General features: G+C 34.7%; 1 protein-coding gene across 2 annotated transcripts; it reads right to left on the reverse strand.

The window, feature by feature from the left end:
* Nucleotides 1–7775: 7775 nt before the first annotated feature.
* Nucleotides 7776–12331, reverse strand: LOC111915730 (transcription factor TCP18). Of its 2 annotated transcripts, XM_023911369.3 has the most exons (3): nt 10703–12331; nt 10380–10440; nt 7776–8148 (listed from the first exon to the last, which is right to left on the reverse strand). In XM_023911369.3, the coding sequence occupies exons 1-2, from the start codon at nt 11825–11827 to the stop codon at nt 10390–10392; spliced, it is 1176 nt and encodes a 391-aa protein (XP_023767137.1). In that variant the 5' UTR covers nt 11828–12331; the 3' UTR covers nt 7776–8148; nt 10380–10389. The 2 variants fall into 2 exon arrangements, with proteins under 2 accessions (XP_023767137.1, XP_042755280.1); XM_042899346.2 differs by lacking the exon at nt 7776–8148 and having other exon boundaries at nt 10159–10440; nt 10703–12329.
* Between the last annotated feature and the right edge of the window lie 11090 nt (nt 12332–23421).

The following is a 23421-nucleotide window of genomic DNA, read 5'->3' on the forward strand; positions in this document are numbered from 1 at the left end:
TCCTATACTACCGGAAGCACAGGACTCACACCTGGATCAGGGAAAGTCACAAGGTTACCAAGAAGCTAGTAATTGATTTCATTTTATTCAAGCATGTCGTTACCATTGTTTCGGTAATGACTAAGAAGATTGTTGTTATCCTGACCCTAGTGGTCATATCACATTGAGTCCGACTACGATGAGTAGGTTACGTGGTTCAGAGAACCAAGTTTGATGTAGCGTCCGACTTAAACCAAACGATTGAAATCAAAGCGATTAATAGAAGTATCGCACTCGTTGTTAAAGATGTTGGTAGCTAGAAATGCTACATGTTAAAATGTGATTATATCACATTAGACCATGAAGGAAGGCATATTCCATTCCAGAATTTGACTCTAAGAGACCTGAGTCTAAGCGTTGCTACATACGATGATAGGTCATTAGAATATGACACATCGGTCAATTGTAGTAATCAAATTAACTTATCCTAAGTTTGTTAAGAAGAAGAAGGAGTCTCTGATAAAGAATGAGGTTGTGACACGAAGGTCATGATTGAAAGTCTAACGAGCAGGTGCAAGACCGAGCACCGCCTGCAGTTAAGGAGTCCAAGAGCTAGATACTCATTCGAAGCAACATAGAAGTTACAGTTATTACCTAGGATGAAGAGATAACGCATGGAGTCATTATACAATCATGTTTCGTTGATGATTCCGGACGTAATCATCCTAAGGGGGAGATAATTGTAACGCCCGCAGATTTAGGCTAGCCAATTTAGAGACAATGAGCATCAAAAATGAGTTTTTAATGGAAGCATATTTAGAATAAATAATCTTAACTAAGTTGTATAATATGTATCAAGGGTTCCGTACATATAAAGAATGCCGAAATCCGAGTTATAACGAAGAAGTTATGGCTCGTCGAAGTTTTACAGCAAAACCGGCACGGTACCGGGAAGCGTAAAAAGTGAATTTACGATAGAAGACTTTTTAGCCTTAGTGATCTAAACGAAAGTCATAGAATATGTTAAACTGAGAAAATCCATAAAAAGAACGCCCAAATTTGACTTCGTATGAAGAAAGTTATGATTTTTCTAAGATTCGGCTTAGCAGAGCACGACCCGAAACTCGAGTTTTAGTTCGAGCAGTTTTTGGCTTACGCAACCTAAATGAGAGTTGAATATCTCATTAATAGGAACCCAATAGAAAAAAGATAGACAAAAAAGGAGTCCGTATGAAGGAGTTACGAATTCTTCGCTGTCATTTAACAGTCTAAACGCCTCCTATTGATAAATTTGAGATCGGTCAAGAATTAGCCGACGAAGTCTAAATGAAAGTTTTAGATCTTGATTTTACCTACGCGTTGAAAAAATTAACGTCAAAAATGGAGCTCGTATGCGAAAGTTATGATTTTTTTAAGTTTGAAGGCTGATACGCGATAAGGGTGACGTGGCACCACCAGAATTGGACACGTGGCACCACCAGAAGGCTGCCACATGCCCCAACTCGGCGAGTAGGTCCTCCTACTCGGCGAGTCCATCAGTCAGCACCCCTATAAATAGAGGTGCCGGGTTCCCTCACTTCCTCACACCTTCAAACCCTTCTTTCTCTCTCTAGTTTCTCTCTCTAAAGCCCCAAACCCCCCTAAAGTCTAGGTAAACCCCCTAGCACCCGAAGGAAGCCCCGAGGCTCCCGAAGCCTCGAGAAAAGAGCCTTTCGGCTCAGAAACGCTGCTCCAGCGAAGCCCGGCTTTCGAGAAAACCCGTTGTAAGTGAGCTATGCCTACCCTATCTTTAATATAGCTTATGTTTCAATATAGTAATGTTATTAGGACCTTATAAGGAGTAGTTGGGCTATTATTATGGGTTATATAAGTATTGTTTAACGCTTATATAATAGTAATAATAGCCAAACTATTAATTAGTCTCGGCGAATATTAGACTAAACCCTAGTGATATTGATACTAGGTTTTGTCGAGGAAGTTGTTTTAAGAGTAACGAAGTGTTGTCCGAGTGCTGAGTCACCACCTTCCCAGGTGAGTGCATAGTCTCTTTCATGAACATGATTTTAATACAAGTATTGATTGAAGTATTAATTATATGTTTCTGTGCGAGTTAATTGATGTTGCCTGAAATACATGTTAAAGAACATACCTGATTATATATGATAATTTAGGATAAAGAGTAGACCCAAATTAATTATGAGGAATATTGGGTAGCATTTTCTTACGAGTACAAGTGAGTTATACTCAGAGAATAGAACTTTAGTATATGTCATTTATCCGGGAGCATGGATTAGACATAGTTATCCGTCCTTAGTTCGGGAGTATGGATTAAGACATAGTCATCCGTCCTTAGTCCGGGAGTATGGATTAAGACATAGTCATTCGTCCCTAGTCCGAGAGTATGGATTAGTTATAATTCTTTGTCATTAATCCGAGAGTATGGATTAGACATTCATCCCTAGTCTGAGAGTATGGATTAGGTAAAGCCGTTCATTTCTAATCCAGGAGTATGGATTAGGTAAAATGGTTAATCTTAGGTTTGAGAGTATGGATAGTCTCGTTGTGAGGATCGACGGGGTGGGATAAGAGTTGCTTACACATATATGGTGAAATTGTATGTTTTGTGAGTTCTAAATTATATATATGATATAACATTGTGGGATTGAAATCCCTATGTACTCACCAGGTTTCCCAACCTGACCCACTCAGTTTATTTATATCACAGGTGTCGATATGAAGTGACATTACACTGAGAGATTAAGGAGATATAGATCACTAGTGTAAATGAATGCAAGTTCTGTTTATGCTTATGTTTCTGTATTGATGATGACATCCCAAACGTTTTAAAATGAATAAAATACATTTCTTCGAAAATGTTTTGATAACATATTTATCGTATTTTCTGTGAACAAATTCCGCAACATTTTTATGAAAAGAAGTACTTTGATTTTTACAAAGCATAAACAAAATTCGGTCTTTTCTGGCCGTGGAAAATGGGGATGTCACACTATGTTTCTTTATGGTCCTTCCTTTGTGAGCAGATCGACTGAAAACTATTCCAATGATGCTCATTTCACAATTCCAAAATTTTGTTACTATTTTAAATGTATTGGAATTCCAACTTTACATGCATTGTCATTCTGTGATGTCGAGGCTTCAAAGTCACAGAGCTCAGCCAACGATGGTACAAAATGTTCCATTAGAACTTTGTTACTAAAAAACAATTCCATGGAAATGAAGTCTCAAATTCAAGGTACACTCCTTAAGTACCTTTTTTGCATTAAAGTTTCCAACTCACATGTAGATTTTAATAATCAACTTCTACTATGGAAACATTTCCATATACCTATATAACCATCAATTCTAATCAAGAATCATCCCAATCTAAAATATGTCACTATGATCCTTTTAACCAATACCATACTTCCAACTGTATACAAGCAACCAATCTTTGATATAACCTCAGAATGTTCTTCATAGTTGTTTAAACACTTTAGTCACACAAAGTTCTAGTCATTTTCCCTCTCAATGTCCAAGGCATTTGGAAAAATCAGAATAAGTGAATATTATAGAATATGTATTCGATCCTATATCGAAAGCATATGAGACTTAATTCATTATGTCTTACACAAGGACATGATATATGTTATGTCTCTTTCTATAATATTTTCATATATTGAATTTCCCATGTTGAATCATTTCAACAAGATATTCATATATGTTTATGACTAAGTTTCTATTAAATTATGCAATCTAAACTTTTAGAATTGAAACGAAGTATGAGTGCCCTCTCCATTAAGCCTTACTATAGCGAAACAATTTCCAAACTTTGCAACTTGCAAATTGAAAACTTTGTTCCCTACGAATAGTATTGTCATTTTGCAATACTACCAAAGCAATTTGATAGGATGGATATTTGAGAAATAGGTTATTTGTGATTTATTAATATATTATAAGTATAATATATTAGTTGATAAATCATATTATTTAATTAGTATTGATCAAGAATTAATTTGGAATTAATTTAGTGATCAAAAGAGACTAACTAAATTAACGGGGACTGATTAAGTAAATCAGTGATACTTATAGTTTGAGCTAATGATCCTTGCTGATTATGTAGACTAAATCTTTGTGGAGTCCATGAAGATTTAGTCCAAAGGGCTTATCATATGGATTATTGGATTAAAGGTCCAAGAAAGTGGATTAGGGTTTACAAGTTGAAACTGTTGGAATTCTACGGTATAAGTGTAACCCCTAAAACCCTAAAATGGGCACTTGTGCATTCCAAGAAGATGCTAGCCGTTTTTGGTGGTTAATAGCCTCTCTCTCATTTGTCCTCCTCTTGCTCTTGGTGTTTTGTGAACCATTTGAGGCATCATACTTGAGGTGCTAAGCTCTTGAAAGGCCAAATTCTACATGCTACAACTAAGATGTATCCTTCTAACTAGTTTTTTATGTTTCAAGTATCAAGTTGTATGCTAGTTATAGGTTTCATGCTTTGGATAATTTTTGTTGCATGTATAACTAGAGAAAACTTAGATCCAAAGCATTAGGGTTGTATGTGCACCATAGGAATGTTAGAGTACATAAAACCCAACAGTGGTATCAGAGCCATGGGTTGTTTTCTGTTATATTGATGTATGGATAATTGTTCAAAGTTGAAGCAATTCGAAAACAACACTCTGACAGAAGGACTCGACAAGTCCATACATGAACTCGACGAGTTCATAGTGAACTCAACGAGTCCATAAACTAACTCGACGAGTCGGATAGTCTGTTTGCAGTTTTTCGGGTTTTTTTGGCCTATTTTGGATTAGGATCATTACCACAAACTGTTTTGGTTCATAAAATTTGATTTTGTTGATATGGTAATGATTATCCCCATCCAATAACATGATGATTGCCAAATTTTAAGATAATTACTTGATTTTGTGAAAAACTAATTATTTGTAAAATTTGAATCATTTTGCTACAAGAGTTGAATTAAATCAATTTAGTAATAGATAAGATGATATGATTATTTTATTAGTTTAAAGTTTGATCTAAATGTTTCTTGAAGAGTTTCATAACTTGTACTCAAGTTATGAAACTTAAAAAGTCTCATTCATGAAACAAATTAACTCCTTAAGTTATGGAATTCAAGAGTCATGAAAGGTTACAAAACTTGCCATCAACTTTAGGAATCTAAAAGGTTTTGAAGAGTTTCAAAACTTGGCCTTAAGTTTTGGAATTTACAATTTGATTAAAAGTTTTAATTGTAAAATATTAAATTCTAAACATTTGGCTTCATAACTTAAATTTAGACTTAAAAGTTTAACCATGACTTTGTTGATAATTAATTAAAAGAGTAATAATAAATCCATAATTAAATGGTATGAGTTTAATTAAATTAAAGGTCTAGTTTAATTAATAGATTAAACCACCTAGAATTTTACAAGTTTAAATACACCCTTATACTATATAAAATTAAAAGTTTAATATATTATATATGTACAAGTAAAAAGTCAGTCTTACCATTAGTATGTCTAATTCATGAAGTTGGTCTATAAGGGGTGTTTAAGGAAGCGGCCTGTAAATTGACCACCATTATGTATCCATTCTTATCCACCGCACCCTTGACCACTAGAGGGTCGTCAGCCGAACGAGTTTGATAGGACACTTAAATCCTTATTAAAAGTATAATGAAATACAAAGTAACTAAACACTTTATAAATTTTCAATTTTAGTTACTTTAGGAAAAATGTGAATTTGATGCTAACCCATGAAATTGCACATTGCACCTTATTAGTCAGTTAGTGGAGCGTGTGTGGTTAACCGACACACTAATATGGACTAATGAAGGATGACGATGGGTTTCTCGTAAATTATCAGTGATAAATGGAGCGTGTGTGGTTAACCGGCATATTGATTAGGTGATTAATGACATCGAGAGTACCAAGCTAATTTGCATGGTTATTCTCACCATGTTTGTGATCCTCGGTATCCCAGTCACAAACTTTAATGACATAATCGAGATTAAACATGTCATTGAAAAGTTCAATGAATCTCAAAAGAATCTAGGAATTTCAATACATTTTGAAACCTAACATTCATTTCGTTTTTCATGGTGAAAATTGGTAAATCGTCATTTACCTACCTTTAAATATTTTTGCTATTGGATTACAACATTCCTCTTCCGAATTGCAGAATATTGTGTTGGGTCCTAGCCTTAATACTTCATTTGGGTGTTATATTAAGGACTAAAATCAATTAACTTGAATTTCTCCCTTGTAGATGTCTAGTTCTGACAATTATGGTCTTCCCGAATCTTATGGAAAAAGCTTTCCTCGTGAAGATGATGTTCCACGAAATCATCGTACATCGTTATTGACGATTTCTAGCTTAAAGAAGTGATAAATGATGATTTGTTGATTAATTGTATTTGATTTACCTGAGAGTGAATTTGTGGGATTCAGGTAGTGGTTGTTCTTCGTTGGGATTAACAACTAAGTAGCGACTCCTTCAAATCCGACATCTTCGAGGGCGGTGGCTGCAGCAAGAGCGTCGGAGTAGTGGCAGCTTGGCGATGCTGTTGTTGGCTGTCGTTTCACAGAGATAGAAAAAGAGCTATTTTTTTGGTGCAGCCCCAACACACGATGACGTTCGATTAAGTGCACCTAAATCACTTGCATATTTACCAAGTTACCCTAATATTTAAAAAAGGAAAAAAATTCTTAATTTTACCAACGGTAAATAAATTTGTTGACTTCCATCGGTAAACTGTCAGTAATTTGTAAGAGATTACCGATGATAATTTATTTTGTTGCTAATCCGCCACGAAACCGTCTCTAGAATGTCATACTTAGATTTTTCTATTTCTTTTCTATTTCTTTTGAAAAGCTGTTGGTATTCCGTCTTTATTACCAACGGATTTTTCCATCGCTAATATTGTGTCGGTAATACCTTGTTTTCTAGTAATGTGCTTAAAAGTTGTGACCGAACCAACCAAAAAAAATTATTATGACTTTTTCCAATTACATATATAAAACTTGAGACTTTTATATCTTTAAATAAACTAACTTTTTATACAATCATCAATACCTTACCGTTACAAATACCTATAATATGATATCAGTTTAGAGTATTTATGTTGCATCATTCAATGAATATTTCGGATATTTATAAATTGACAATCGTTTTATATATATATATATATATATATATATATATATATATATATATATATATATATATATATATATATATATATATATATATATATATATATATATATATATATATATATATATATATATATATTATATGTTTACTATGCTGATATATTAATTAATTAGTGTATATTTTATTTCTTCCAAGTTCTCATGGTGTCTGATGGATTGCACAAGAAAGAATCCAATGATGAAGAAGAAAAAGAGTGAACTTGTTGGTGTTCTCAAGTACGAAAATCAAACATGATCTACATATACATTCACACACGCCAGAAGAGAGAGAAAAATATAACAAGCAACTATTGTCGATTGTTTTTATAGATTCTCAAAGTCTTGTCTAGTTACATGCAATTAATGTTTAAAATTCCTTTCAATCTGATTGATGAAGCATGTCAATCTTTTATGTGTGGTTCTCCTAATCTCCCATAAACTGGTTTTTACGATTATAATGATGTTGTCAATTATAAATTCTCTTTTCTCTTCATTAATTTATATTTGAACGTTAAATTATGAAACAAAATGATCCAAATTCCAGAAAACTATACATTCATAGATAAAGACGCAAATAGAACCTTGACACTTTGACAATTTTCATCTAAAGTCAGTTATCAACTATGATATTCTTTTTTTTTTTTTTTTTTTTTTTAAATCAAAGGATACAATAAAAAATAATTTGATTTCTAGAGAGCATGATATATTTGACCAAGTGATCGGTGGGGACTTTGGAAAAGACAAAATCGTACGATGAAATGAGAATCGAGGAGGGGACGTTTCGTAAATTGATCGACGGACATGGCCGACTATCGGCATGCGGCTGCCGGATTTTATCTAAAAGGTATCGCCCACATGCATGACATTCTCTTTACTTTCTCCACCATATATTACGATGTCTTGTAGAATCTTCCTTTGATAAAATCCACAAAGAGAAGAACCAGACCTCGTAGCTTAATATGTTAGTGCACTGCGTAAAGATTGAAGATAAAGATTCGATCAGAAATGTTCTAAAATTAATAGTTTTGATTTAAGTCATGAATCAAATGACTATGAGTTTGGTTTGATAGAGTTGACGTGTTAGTTGGCAAAAAGAATTTGTAGCTTCTTCTTTAACTTTTTCTACTTTATTGCCATAGAAATATTTTGCACTGGAAAAATATTAGTAGAAAGTAGCATGTAACTTGTTGGATTGATTAATATACATAAAATCAATACATTTTGTTTTAAATGGATCCACATATTTAAGTTTAAGCACAAAATTTTCCTTACATATAACAAGTATAGGCCAAGAATAAAAGGTACGTAGATGAGTAAAAGTTTTCAAATAGTACGACGTACGCCATAAATTTGTAAATTGAATGAACCACGTGTATCAGTCCCATTCAAGGAAAAAACTTTTTGTACCTCTGTCAAGACAGTAATGTTCACCTACTGTGAGTGTGTGAGTGCACCCAACAACTCAATCTTATATTTTCTATATGATTGAATGCAGTTCAAAATTATATAATAATTAGCCAAATGTATAATTGATGTTTATGTACAATCTTTTTACATTTTTAATATATCCTAGCTATATACTGGATACAACGATTTTAGCACATGTAATTATAAATGAAGTGTTTGAGTTCAAATCAAACATATAAAAAAGTAACAATCCCTCTATAACATATATGAATCTTTGGTTCAACACAATGCCATTGCAAGAAATCTGTATATCTATGCCCTGGCGAAAACAACGTAGTAACAGAAGGAACTATGTATGCAACTATATACTTGCTCCTTAAATAGAAAGAATGAAAAAAACAATATCCAGTTAATTAGCGTTCATATATAATCCCATTTCTAGGTTAATTAGGTAGTTTTCTATGATCTCTCTAATTGGCTCAACTACTTTAGATTTGTTATATAACTAGCTAATTTTTGATAACAAAAAATACACTCTATAGATTTCAATTAAGCATATTTAAACATTTATTTAAGCATTAGAAACATTTCTTTTTTCCAATTGAAAAGTTCAATGGCCCAACTCCAAGTCCATTCCATGTCAATTCCATGCCAAGACGACATTTCACAATAATAGAGTTTCATCTATTAAATGACAATTAGACTTACATTTCTTTCAATTGTAGCATTATACTACTCACACTATAGTTGGAGTGTTGGACTAAACATTTTGTGATATCGTATTAATCAACTTTTCTTTGCTATCTACTAGGGTCATAGTTGTCTCACAAGTCACAAGGGGGCAGCTAATTAAGGATCACTACAAGAAACTGCCTTCAATAATGACATGTTGAATGGATTTGATGCGTTGGATAGATATTGAAATAGATGCTCTTGATAGTACTTATCTATGATACAAATGTGTATGCATCTAATGATATGATGTTATGGATACAAGACCTTAATGTCTAAGCTCATGTATGCATCACACCTTGTTTTTTAGCTAGTTAATTTGGGTTCAAGACTCCATCTTATATCATTTACCTATAAGCTATATCTTTGTGTATTTTATAACTTCTCTAACAATTTGCTTGTACGGGAAGTGCAATATATATCTGCTTGCTTCTATAGCGTGAGTTAAAAGCGGTCTGGCCTTTTTGAGTATTCCTAGGCCTATACTTTAAAGATGGATGTTGGGGATACCCTACTAGTTATTCCTTGAGGTGTCATGTTGGGGATACTATAAGGAGAAGTCTTGAATATATATATATATATATATATATATATATATATATATATATATATATATATATATATATATATATATATATATATATATATATATATATATATATATATATATATATATATATATAGAGAGAGAGAGAGAGAGAGAGAACAAAACTAGTACTATTAGTTAAAGATTAATTAATGGATATCTTCTTCGTCATCCGGATTTCAAACATTAATAAGCTAGATAGCTAAGTTGAACACAAGGACGTAAGAGATTATGAACAAAAAGAGAGAGAAGAAATGGATTAATGATAACACAATGTTAATTATTGGTCAATGATACAGTTCAGCCCTAGAACTCATTCGTTAATTATTGTAAACAAGAATCAAAACCAGGACATATAAAGATTACATTCAGAGAACTTCAAAGAGAGCACTGCCCATGGTCTAATATTATTATGATACAGTTGGCACCATGTGATGAGTGAGAAGATCAAATCAATATGAACAAGTAGCACTGACCTAAGTGCTGTTAATTGCCTTCCCATGATTTACCAATTGCTTGAAAGTCATTAGAATGATGCTGCAAAACCAATTATATGCATGGATGTTCTTGGATTAGTTTATATCAGTTATCAATCGAAGGGAGTATATATATATATAACTGGTCATTGAACATGTGGCATTTCCAGTCACCTAGCTATTAATATGGAGTATATTTGTTAACTGAAAATATATATATATATATATATATATATATATATATATATATATATATATATATATATATATATATATATATATATATATATATATATATATATATATATATATATAAGTATTACCTCATGTGCTAGACCGGCAATATTATGCTGATAATTGAGCATGTAGGACGGGCTCCAATTGCCTGTCATCATCGGTGAAGAATTATGACCAACAAATCCTTGCTTAAACTGGAAGTGAGAGCTCATTTGATCGGGTTGACCAGTGGTTTGACATTGGTTTTCTTCGAAGATGCTCCAAGAACCTAATTGGCTTTCATGTTGATTCATTAATACCTGATCTAGACATGGTCTACATTTTGAATCTTGAGCAACACCGATCTTATTATTAATACTTCTCTTTTCGATTGTCCTCTCCCTTGCCCTTACTCTTGCCCTTTCCCTTGTTGCTTTAGCAATAGGGTGATGAAGACCTGCACTTCTTCTAAGTACTCCTCTAGCAATCTTTTCCTTGTGTTTTTTGATGCTGCATCCAGAAGTAGACTTTTCCTTATTATTATTATTTGTAGTAGGTGCTTGATCATCTCCAGTCTTTAGCATAGACTGATCAGCTGCTGTTCCAGATAGAACCTCACATTCTGAAGTAGAAGATGCACTGTAATTAGATACACCCATAAAGCTGCAGCTCCGGTCAGGAAGAAGTTCAAGAATGGCAGTTCTTGATTTTGTGAGCAGCCAATCGACTGTCTTGCTGGCCTTATCAAATCCAAGCAAGTCTTGCAAACCAAACAACTTTTTAGCAACATCGAGGGACAATCTCATCCTTCGATCTCTGGGGCCTCGAGCGGTGTCAATCTTGCTATGCCGATCTCCTTTAGAATGTCTCTTCCTTGGGCTGCTACTTTCAGGCTCCGCGTGAGTACTAAAGTCGTAGGGTTCATCATCTCCGTCATTCCTAGCAACCTGTCCATTGTTACTACCACACTCTCCCATGATAGATTCAACATTAGTAGTCATCTCATGAGCTAGGTGGTTATGATGATCGTTGGAGAAATATTGTTGTTGTTGGAAGGACTCGCAGAAGACGGCTTCATCTTCTAAAGGAATGTAATTAGGGGATGGGAGGAGGAAAGATGGAGGATAATAATATTCTTGAAGGGCTCTTGAATAGTTGGTATCATTGTAGTAATTACCAAAAAAAGAAGTCTTTGGTGGTTTGCACCCATTGTTGTTGGAAGAGGGATGCATCTCTTATCTTTAGCCTCCAGAAAGCTACGTATAGTTATGTGAATCTAGACCAAATCAATACTAGATCTAAAGGGGAGCTTGATAATAAAAGAGCTTGCTCTTTACAAGAAGCAATATTGTTAGAAATTAAGACAGCTCAACATAACTGTAACTTTGAGGAGTACAAAATTAAGCATAAGAAAGCATGAAGAAGAAGGTACATAGAGAGAGAGAGAGAGAGAGAGAGAGAGAGAGAGAGAGAGAGAGAGAGAGAGAGAGAGAGAGAGAGAGAGACTGGCAAGCATGCTATAATAGTCATCATAGAGCTGTAGACATATATACTGATGGTGAGAGAAAGGGAGCTAGGCCCATTTTTCCTATAATGTCTTAGTTATCTCATTGGTCAAGAACGCTCAAGAGGCCATTTATTAATAATGGAGACAAGGAGCTATCTTCGTCTTTCTCTCTCTACTTTTGGGGGTAAAGTTGAGCAATATTTGGTGAAGATGAAGAGAAGGGAAAAGAGTTAGTAGTTTCTTGTTAAGCTAGTGGATAGGAACCACTTCTTGTTGTGCCACTTCACGTGGTTGATAGCAGCAGGTGCCTGTGTGTGTGTGTGTGTGTGAGAGAGAGAGAGAGAGAGAGAGAGAGAGAGAGAGAGAGAGAGAGAGAGAGAGAGAGAGAGAGAGAGAGAGAGAGAGAGAGAGAGAGAGAGAGAGAGAGAGAGAGAGAGAGAGAGAGAGAGAGAGAGAGAGAGAGAGTAATCCAAAAGAACTTTTACTCGGAAAGCAACCCTAGGTGCCTTGACCAATTAAAACTTGCATGCTTTCCAGGCCAGTCTTCTTTCACCATGAGTATTGTTTGTAAGGAAGGGGAAGGGGGGTCCGGACGAAGCGAGATAGACTGCAGGGCTGGTGGTGGTCCGGTGGTTAGGGGTGGTGAGATGGAAGGAAGCTTAGGGAGTTAGGGTTGCTTTTCTTAGTCAATCTCAGCTGTTTTGTGGAAACTAGCCTGAGTGCGTGACACGAAGAAGACAAAAGAAAATTACTATTCCAAAAAAAACTTTATGAAAAATTAACTACTTACATACATGTTTTGAGATATGTGTTTTTTTACCATAATTTTTTTTTTTTTTTTTTTTTTTTTTTTTTTTTTTTTTTTTTTTTTTTTTTTTTTTAAACCTGCATGTACAAATATTATAATCCCTAAACTAACACCTAATTTCATGTATCTCTACCATAAAATTTGAACCCTCGATTTCAAAAAGAAAAGACACCACTTGATACTGCTGGGCTAAAAGCCCTTTGGTTAGCATATATATATATATATATATATATATATATATATATATATATATATATATATATATATATATATATATATATATATATATATATATATATATTTTGAACAACAACAATTAAAAAAATTAAAAACAACTACCTAGCAAGAAGCTAAGGGTAGACAAAACCCAAAAAAGGATTACATAATGTGTGTGTAGATGTTTAAATCATTTTAAATGTAGATGTACTTGTTTTTGTGTCTTTTATTATTCAAACTGATAGTTAGAAATATAAGCTATAATTTTCCAACTAAAATTTGATTTTGTGTGTTTGATAAGCAGAGGATATTAAGTTTAGTTATCATGACTGTTTTTTATTTGAATTTAAAAAGTATAAAGCAAAACTTTTACCATTGGTGTATGAATTTCCATTATTCTTGAAAAAAAGGTAAAATTCTAGTTAGAGGCCATGTTCTATTCATCTGTAGCTCTCCTATGCAAGAAAACTCTTCTTTTGACTTGTCTGCCCTCATGTCACTTTCACCAAAAAGATCCAGTATCAATCTCTCTCCCCCACAGGACACACAATGACCTATATACACTACAGGGAAGTTACTTGGTCACTGTAACCATCACATGATTAAGCATCATCAGTTTAAATTCTTAATGCATCCTAAAGTTGATGTATTTTTAAGTGAGCTCGTGCTTTTGATTTCTGCTGGGAAATGATGAATTGAGCATTTAAGTTAAGCTTTTTCTTGTCTACATCATGGCTGCATAGCTAATTTCATCCTCGGAACCATCTAGTCCTTCCTTACCAAAAAGAGGGTATGGTTCAACTAATGAATTTTAAAAGATTTAAGAATTTCATAGTGACTGAAATTAGAAAAATACACCATCTACCTAAAATAATTTCGCAATTTAATTATAATATCCCTCTTCTTATTACGAATTAAAAATATAGGTCATAGCTTATATATTAATTTGGGTTAAAATATTAAGGATTGAATCAACTAACTAAAACTTTTTCTCTTATTATAGACGTTTGGAAAGTGTGATCTTCCTCCTCCTCCACACACTCAAAACTGAAATTTCACTCTTCTATCGATTTTGTCAAAAGAAAGGCTTACTAGTCCAGACTATATGGACTAGATGCGCAATTTGAAGATGACACTTCGCTATGAGAACAAAGAGTATGTTCTCGATAGCCTTGTTCCCGAAATTGACACTATGACTGATACTCCTGGCGAAATTGTTGAATGAAAACAACATGTTAATGATTGCAACCATGGCACCTGATCTGCAAAAGTCATATGAGAACTATTGGCCCCATTAAATGAATGTGGCTCTTGTTCAAATGTTCCACAATAAAACAAGACAAGAGCGTTATGAAGTCCTTAAGGTCCTAATGGCGTGCAAGCTTAATGAAGAGGAATCGGTGTATGCCAATGTGCAAAAGATGAAGAGCCACGTGGAAAGACTGGAAAAGCTCAATGTGAATTTCGACAAATAGTTGGTCATTTATACGGTACTCAACTCCTTTCTAAATAGTTATGATCAGTTTATCCTAACTTATCATTTTAACAACTCGGAAACGACATTGATTGAGCTACATAGTTTGTTGCTAACTGCTAAAGTTGGAATGAAGAAGTCTCATCCCAACAATATTGCAACTGTCCCTATCATGGCCATTCATCAAGGAAAAGGAAAGAAACAGAAGGTTGTTTCCCAACCCAAATGGAAAGGGAAAGCTTACACTGGAGAGTCTAGTGGTGGGTCAAAGGGAAAAAGTCAACTTTGATGCTCCTCTCTTTTGGTGATCCGAAAGAGTCATCTTTCACTTTGGCCAGAAGGGACATTGGAAGAAAAGCTACCCTAAGTACTTACAAGAAGTGAGAGATGCAAAGGGCAAGGTATCTGGCTCTACATCTGGTATTTACTGTATAGAAAGCAATAACTCAAATTTCAAATTCTTGGATCCTTGATACACGATGTGGTTTCCATATTTGTTTTGATATGCATGGACTAAGGGAAAGTGAAAGGCTTGAGCATGGAAAATTGAACCTTATTATGGGGAATAAATGTATTTCGGCTGTTACCAGGATTAGGACTTATAAGTTTATGTTTGATAGTAGTGTTAGGTTGATTTACATAATTATGGTTATTCGTAAGAAATATAAGAGACATAATTTCTTTTGACACTTTATTTAGACAAGGTTGTCATTATGTGTTTGACAATAATGATGGTGATATTTTGGTTTATAAAAATGATTTTTTGTTTTATTTTCAAAATTTATCCTTGTAATTGCATGTATGAAATTGTTATGTATGTGAATGGTCTCTACAATAGTGTATTTAGTATTGATTCTCCTAGTGGTTTAAACAAGGCAGACTTATCGCATTGTCGTCTTGGCATATAAACAAGAAACGCATCGCCCAACTCCAAAAGGATGGAGTTTTGGAATTATTTGACTAAAATTCAGATGATAAATGCAAGTCTTGTCTATTAGGCAAGATGACTAAGTCACTTTTCACATGAACTTGTGAAAGAGGTGAAGGACTGTTAGACCTCATTCATACTGATGTATGTGGTCCTTTTCAAGTCCACCACAAGGGATGGTAATTGCGACTACGTAACATTTACTGATGATTATAGTAGATATGGTTATATCTATTTAATCAAGCATAAATTGGAAGCTTTGAAAAGTTCAAAGAGTTAAAGCATGAAGTAGAGAATCAACCGGGTTAGAAGATAAACATGCTCTGATCTGATTAAGGTGGAGAATATCTTAGTATCGAGTTTAACGACTATCTTATGAAATGTGGAATAGTTTCGCAATTAACCCTTCCTAGGACACCAAAACTTAATGGTGTAGCTGAGAGGCGAAATCGAACATTGCTTAACATTGTTCGTTCCATGATGAGTTGAGTTTTACTCCCTGTATCTTTATAGGGGTATGCTTTGGAGACTGTTACCCATGTCCTCAATCTTGTTCGTACCAAGAAGGTTGTCAAAACACCTCATGAAATGTACTCCCTCACTCGCACATATCAGTATTTGGGGTTGTGAGCCTCACGTTAGACGCAATACCCATGAAAAATTGGAACCCAGAGTCGAGAGGTGTATTTTCATTTTCTACTCAAAAAAGTCATTTGGATACTTGTTTTACATACCTGTTGATAGCATGGTTTTTGTAGCTCAAAGAGGAGTCTTTTGTGAGAAGGAGTTCATATTCAAAGAGGACAATGGGAGTACGATTGATCTTGAAGAAATTCAAGAGTCATCCAATAAATAAACCTTAGTAGACACTATCACTCAAACCGAGGATGAAATGCATGTTGACCCATTGAAAATTTGTTACCTCTTCATCGATATAGTAGAGTTAGTATGTCACCAACATTTTATCGTTTCCATATAGCTAAAGATGGGGACACGTTTATTAGTGATAATAGACTGGTAAATTTGGAAGAGCCAACTAACTACAAGGAAGCGATGGTATGCCCTAAGGTTGCTAAGTGGAAAAAGGCAATGGATAGGGAGATCTAATCTAAGTATGATAACCAAGTGTGGACTTTGGTTGATCATACACCTGGTCGGAATATAGTAGGTTGTAAATGGATCCTTGAGAAGAAGAACAACATGGATGGAAATGTACATAAGTTCAAGTCCAGACTGGTTGTGAAGGGATTTACTCAAACCCAAAGGGTTGACTATGATGAGACCTTTTCACCAGTTGTCAAGCTCAAGTCGATTCGGGTAATGCTTTCCATAGCTACCTTTCATGATTATGAAGTATGGAATTTAAAATCTCCTTCCTTAGCGGGAGGCTGATTAAGGATGTTTACATGGCTCATCCATAAGGTTTTGAACGTGCCAACTACCCTAATAAGGTGGGAAAGCTTGAGAAGTCTATTTATGGACTTAAACAAGAATCTCGTAGCTAGAATCTTTGCTTTCATGAAAACGTCAAGGAGTTTGGATTTTCTAGAATTGAGGACGAGTCTTGTGTGTATTTCAAAGCTAGTGCGAGAGATGTATCCTTTCTAGTTTTATCTGTTGATGATATACTCCTTATAGTAAACAATGCTCCAACTTTTCAAGTAGTGAATTCATGCACTGGAAAATGTTTCGCTATGGATCTAGGTGAGGCAATGGACATTCTTTGAATAAGGATTAATAGGGATAGGCAGAGATGTTTATTAGTGCCTAGCTAGAGTACTTACTTGGATAAAATATTGAAATGGTTCGATATGGAAAATTCAAAGAAAAGGGATTTGCCCATACATCATATTGTCAAGTTGAGCAAGGCTCAATGTCCCAATAGTGATAAAGAAATTGATGCAATGAGTTGAGTCCCATATGCTTCAACTATAGGATCGATCATGTATACTATGACATGTACTCGCCCTGATGTGGCTTATGATTTGAGCATGGTTAGCCGATATCAGGGAAATCTTGACGCAACTCATTTGACGGTAGTGAAAAATATACTTAAGTATTTGCGGAATACCACATATATGATCTTAGTTTTTGGTGGAAAATGTGAACATAAAATGAATGGTTATAGTGATTCCAACTTTTAAACGGACCGGGATGATAGTTTTTTTGCAATCGGGAGATGTATTCATGTTGAATGGTGGAACGATAACTTGGAAAAGTTCCAAGTAGCAAACGATGGTTGATTCTACTTGTGAGTCAGAGAACGTTGCAGCTAGTGATGTGGAAAAGGAAGCAGCTTGGTTAAAGAATTTCATTGGATACCTTGGAGTTGTTCCATCAACTAAAGAGCCCATGGTGATTTTCTGGGACAACGAATGTTCGGTTTTTTTGACAAAAGAACCAAATGATCATGGGAGATCAAGGCACACTGAAAGAATATATAAACCATTACATCTGACATCAAGTTGAAGAGGGAAAGCTCGTGGTGAATCCTTTATAATCAAAGGATAATTGTGTTGATCCTTTCACAAAGGGGTTAAGCAAAATCAATCACTTTGAACATGCTAGGAGCATTGGATTAAAAGATGATATTAAGTTTTAGTAATGAGTTGATAGTTTTGAAAAAATGTAAATTGGTTTTGCTTTTGGTGATTAAATAATAGAGAATTATTTATGGATTTTGACTACCATCTTTAATTGTTTTATTCTTGTGTTTCACTGTGCATGTTTACTTCATGGATATTAATTTATCCAAAATGTCACAGTCTATCATACTTCTGGGAGTAGTTTTTGATTTAAGATTGTCATGGAAAATTTGTATTGGTGATTGGACATTGCATAGGGATTGTTGCAATATACATGAGTACCAAAAATAGGAATTTTGATTATTAGAAAACTTGTTCTTAGAGATTACTTCATGGCTTCTACCACGAGTAATTCTAAGATGATAATGTCTTCTAGTTTTGAAATAGAGATATATAAGTTATAGTTTGCAAGTCTATTGTGCATTGGTATTGCATCAACACATTCGTAACTGGATGTTATAAAATTTAATTCCATGTATGGCATGATGAGTAAAGGCTATGATTATGCAATCAAACTTTATTCGTTTTTTTTGCCTATTAAGTAAAATCGATATCTTTGTGCCCCTTGGTGACTTGATGTTGACATTATAGTGTTGGGCCCAGCCTAGACTAACTTGATGTGTTCAATTCATAGTCTAATGACGTCATCATAAATTGGAAATCTGGAAATGGAATCTTGGACCATGAGATTGATTCGTATTGATGTCTCGTGTCCATATGATATCATCAATAACAAGGGAATAGCTAATAACTTTTCTTAGGGATAGAATCTGATTTAATAAGAGTTTGGCAATAGCTTTTGAAAGCACTAGTTATTGGTTATAAATTAAAGCATGAGGCAAAATAACTTAACCCTTAAGTTCATATGCAACCTACTTTGGATCTTAGTTTTCTTTGTTGATAGCTATAATCTATGAACATCAAAGAACCCTATCCTATCCTACTATTATCGAAAATAACAAGGATTAGGGTTTACATACCTTTTGATTATTATTGTAAATAAACAAACAATTCCCTTCTAGAAGTATCTTGGAATGCTAACACCAAAAGATTGATATCTCTAATGGTTTGTACCCAAACCCTAGCAATGGAAGACATCATAGGATAGAGGAGAGAGGAGAAAAATTTTGACTCTTCTTGATTTACCTATGCTATTGACGAAAATAGGGAACCCAGAGGGTCCTATTTATAGCTGATAGAAAAACCCTAGATAACCCTAATTTGAAATAAAGTAATATTATTTCAAATCAGACTTTATCTAGTTTCCTTATTTTCCACATGGATAATTCTAGAAACCCTAAAAGGCTCCTAAAATTCGACCACCACATGAATATTCTCGAATCTCTCTCTTGTTCAACTTTTGACCATCCCAATTAATTTCTGATTAATTATTAACTAAATAATACTATTTCTAATTAATATTCTAATATCATAATATATTAATAAATTATTTATTGCTATCTATTAATCATATAATAAATCAATAAATCAACCTCTATTTCTAAAAGTCTTTTCAATAAATTACTAGTTTTGAGGGAAACCCAAAAAGGAATTTGCTTTTAATTCAAATATTTATCAATTTAGTTATTGGCTTAGGCACCTAATCCAACAGTCTCCTACTTGGATAAGTCTATAACTACAATTGCAAGTATAACTTCTAAGTTAAACAACAAAGTGTGCTTTCGAAAGCAACTACCAGACTTTGATTTAATCAGACATCAACCATAAGATAAGTGATCAAATATTCCTTCATTCTTCAAGATATCTTTTGGACATGAGACGTGGATTACAAATAATCTCTTGTCCAAAATTATGTTTCCCAATTTCCTGATTTGTGATGACGTCATTAGACTACTAATTGAACACATCAATTCAGTCCTAGTTGGGCCCAACAATATAATGTCAACACCAAATTACTGAAGGACCCAAAGATATCGCTTTTCCGGTTAGGGCAAAAGGAACAAATAAACTTTGACTTATATACTTGTATCTTTTACTCACCAAATCATACATGACACTACGTTTTATGACATCACGTTCCTGATGTGTTTTCACAATACCAATGTATAACCAACGTGTAAATTACAACTTATATATCTCCCTCTGAAGAATAAAAGATATTATCGTCTCTAAATTACTCATGATATAATCCATGAAGTAATTCTCTGAGCATGGGTTTATCCAATACTCATAATACCCAATTTCGAAGTACTCATGAACATTATAACAATCTTATTACAATGTCTAATCCCCGTATACAATCTACAATTCAATTCATGACATTCTTAATTCACTACTTACTTCCAGAAGTATGATCGACTGTGGAATATGAATAATCAAATTATTTTGGAGGTAAAACATGCAAAGCGAAACACAAGAATAAACAATTGAAAAAGGCAGTAACCATACTCATAAATAATGTTTGTCATTTAATCACCAAAATGAATTACATTTATTTTATTACAAGTTTCAAACTATCAGCTAACTACTAAAACTAATATCATCTCTCAAGCATATGCTCTTCACATGTTGGTTATGTTTAACCCTTCCCAGCGCCTTTGTGAAAGGATATGCATGATTGTCTTCTGAATATACTCTTTTCACCATAAGATGACCTTCTTCAACCCTATGTATGATGTAATGGTACCTTTTATTGATATGCTTGGATCTACCATGATCCTTGGGTTCTTTGGTCAAAGCAACCGCACCGCCAATATCACAGAAAAGCTCCATTGGCTCTTGAATGGTCGGGACAACTCCGAGATCAGCAATAAAGTTCTTCAGCTAAGACGCTTCCTTTGACGCCTCACTCCATGTAATGTACTCTAATTCACAAGTAAAATCAACCATCGTTTCCTGTTTGCAACTCTTCCAAGTAACCATTCCACCGTTTAAGAAAAACACCCAACCCGATTGAGAACAAAAGTTGTCTCGATCTATCTAAAAGTTGGTGTCACTATATCCACTCACTTTCAATGTACTACTGCCACCAAAGACTAGAAACATTTCCTTTCTCCTTTTCAAATACTGAAGAATGTTCTTCACTACAATCCAATAAGCTCTGCCAATATTGCCTTGACATCGACTAACCATGCACAAATACATCAGGGCGAGTACATATCATAACATACATGATCGAGCCTTAAGTCGAAGCATATGGGACTCGACTCATGTCAACTATATCTTTATCTATACTGGGGCTTTGAGCCATACTCAACTTAATAGTACTATGAATGGGCAATTCCCCTTTCTTGGAATTTTTCATACTAAACCATTTTAGTACCTTGTCCAACTATGTACTTTGACTAAGACCAATAAGTCTTTTCTTTCTATCCCTTAAAATCCTTATCCCAAGAATATAAGCAGCTTCCTCCAAGATCCATCATGGTGAAACACTTTCCAAGCCAAGATTTCACTTTTTTCAAGGTTGGAATGTTGTTTCCCATAAGGAGTATGTCATCATCATACAATACTAACTATCTTTGACATACACATATGGCTCATCCTCACTCCTAGAGAAAGTAAACTCTAACTTTTTCGTGGAACCAAAGATTCTAGCTGTGAGACGCTTTCTTCAATCCATAAATGGATTACTTAAGCCTACACATTCTATTATGAAACTTTACTTGTACAAAACCCTCTGGCTGGCTCATGTAAACATCCTCAGCCAACTTCCCGTTTAGGAAAGTAGTTTTAACATCCATCTGCCATACTTCATAATCATGAAAGGCAACTATAGAAAGCATTATCATGATAGAATTTATCTTGGCCACTGGTGAGAAGGTCTCATCATAGTCAATCCCATGAGTTTAAGTAAAGCCCTTCGCAACCAGTCGTGCCTTGAAAGTGTGTACCTTTCCATACATGTTGGTTTTTTTCTTGAAGATCCATTTGCACCCACCTGTCTTTCGACCTGGTATGTGATCAACCAAATTCCAAACTTGGTTATCATACAGAGACTAGATCTTGCTATTTATTGCCTCTTTCCACTTGGCAGTTTTAGGGATCACCATCATATCCTTGTAGTTAATTGGCTCATTCCAATTTACCAGTGTACCATCACTGATAAACATTTGACCACCCGAATTTATATGAAAACCATAGAACAAAGGTGGAATGCTAACCCTACTGGATCAAGAAAGAGGTAATGAATTGTTAACGAGGTCAAGAAGAGTCTCTCACCCTAGTTGGATCAACAAAGAGGTAATCAATTGCACTCCCCCTTCCCTATTTGAATATGATCCCTCTCTCATGAAAGACTCCCCTTCGAGAAACAAAAGACCACATTGTAACTAGGTTTGTAGATCAAGTTTCCAAAATAATTTTGTAGGTAAATAATGAAAATACACATCTCACTTCTAGGTTCTAGCTTGTCATTAGTCTCTCATTTAACAAAAGCTTCACAACCCCAAAACATGATATTGGTAAGCAAGGGAACTTTCCCTGTCCACATCTCGTGAGGTGTTTTGGCACACTTTTTGGTAGGGACAAGATTAAGGATATGGACGGCTGTCTCTAAGGCATACCCTAAGGAAGAAATAGGAATAGAAGATCAACTCATCATGGAATGAACCATGTCTAATAAGGTCTGATTACACCTCTCATCCACACTGTAACATCCCAAGTTCAGAAGCAGGAGTTATGGGGTGCTAGGTGTAAGTAAAGGAGCCGACTCGACGAGTAGGTGTCTTAAATCGTCGAGTCGGAGCGGGTGTTGGGCACGTATTAAGTGACTAACTCGACGAGTCGGCGGCTGGACTCGACGAGTTGGTGCTGGAAAGAGAAAACCCTAAAATTTAGGGTTTGCACCCTATTTAAAGAATCTTATGTCCTCACCTCAGCCCCCTAAATACCTCTTGACGGCCAGAAGCAACCCTAAATGACCCAAGCCCCGTTTGTGAGTGAAAGTAGGGTGAAAGTGTGTTTTGAAGAAATTGTAAGAAGAAGGCTAGGAGGATTTGATCATAGAAGAGCTGGAAGATTCGACTCTTTTGTTGTGGGCATTAGTTTGAAGGTAACAAGTTGGTACCTTGACTCTATTGCATTTAGAACTATTCATGAACGAGATTTGGGGGCCATTTTAGCATGTTTAGGATCCATTTCGGGTATTGAGTCCAGATTTGTGGTTGCAGCTCCAGATCTAGACTTGTCTTGGTCCAAGAAATAATAAAGTATCAGCCTTCGGATTGGTTGTGAAGCATTCTTGTCTTAAACCCTAGCCCTAGCTTGATTTGAGCCATTAGCACTTTGTATTCACGTAAAGTTTGCAACTTTACGTGAGAATCAGGCCTTGGGAGGATGGATCTAT

Source organism: Lactuca sativa, chromosome 1 (genome assembly GCF_002870075.4).
Source record: "Lactuca sativa cultivar Salinas chromosome 1, Lsat_Salinas_v11, whole genome shotgun sequence".
In the NCBI taxonomy this organism is placed as follows: Eukaryota; Viridiplantae; Streptophyta; class Magnoliopsida; order Asterales; family Asteraceae; genus Lactuca; species Lactuca sativa.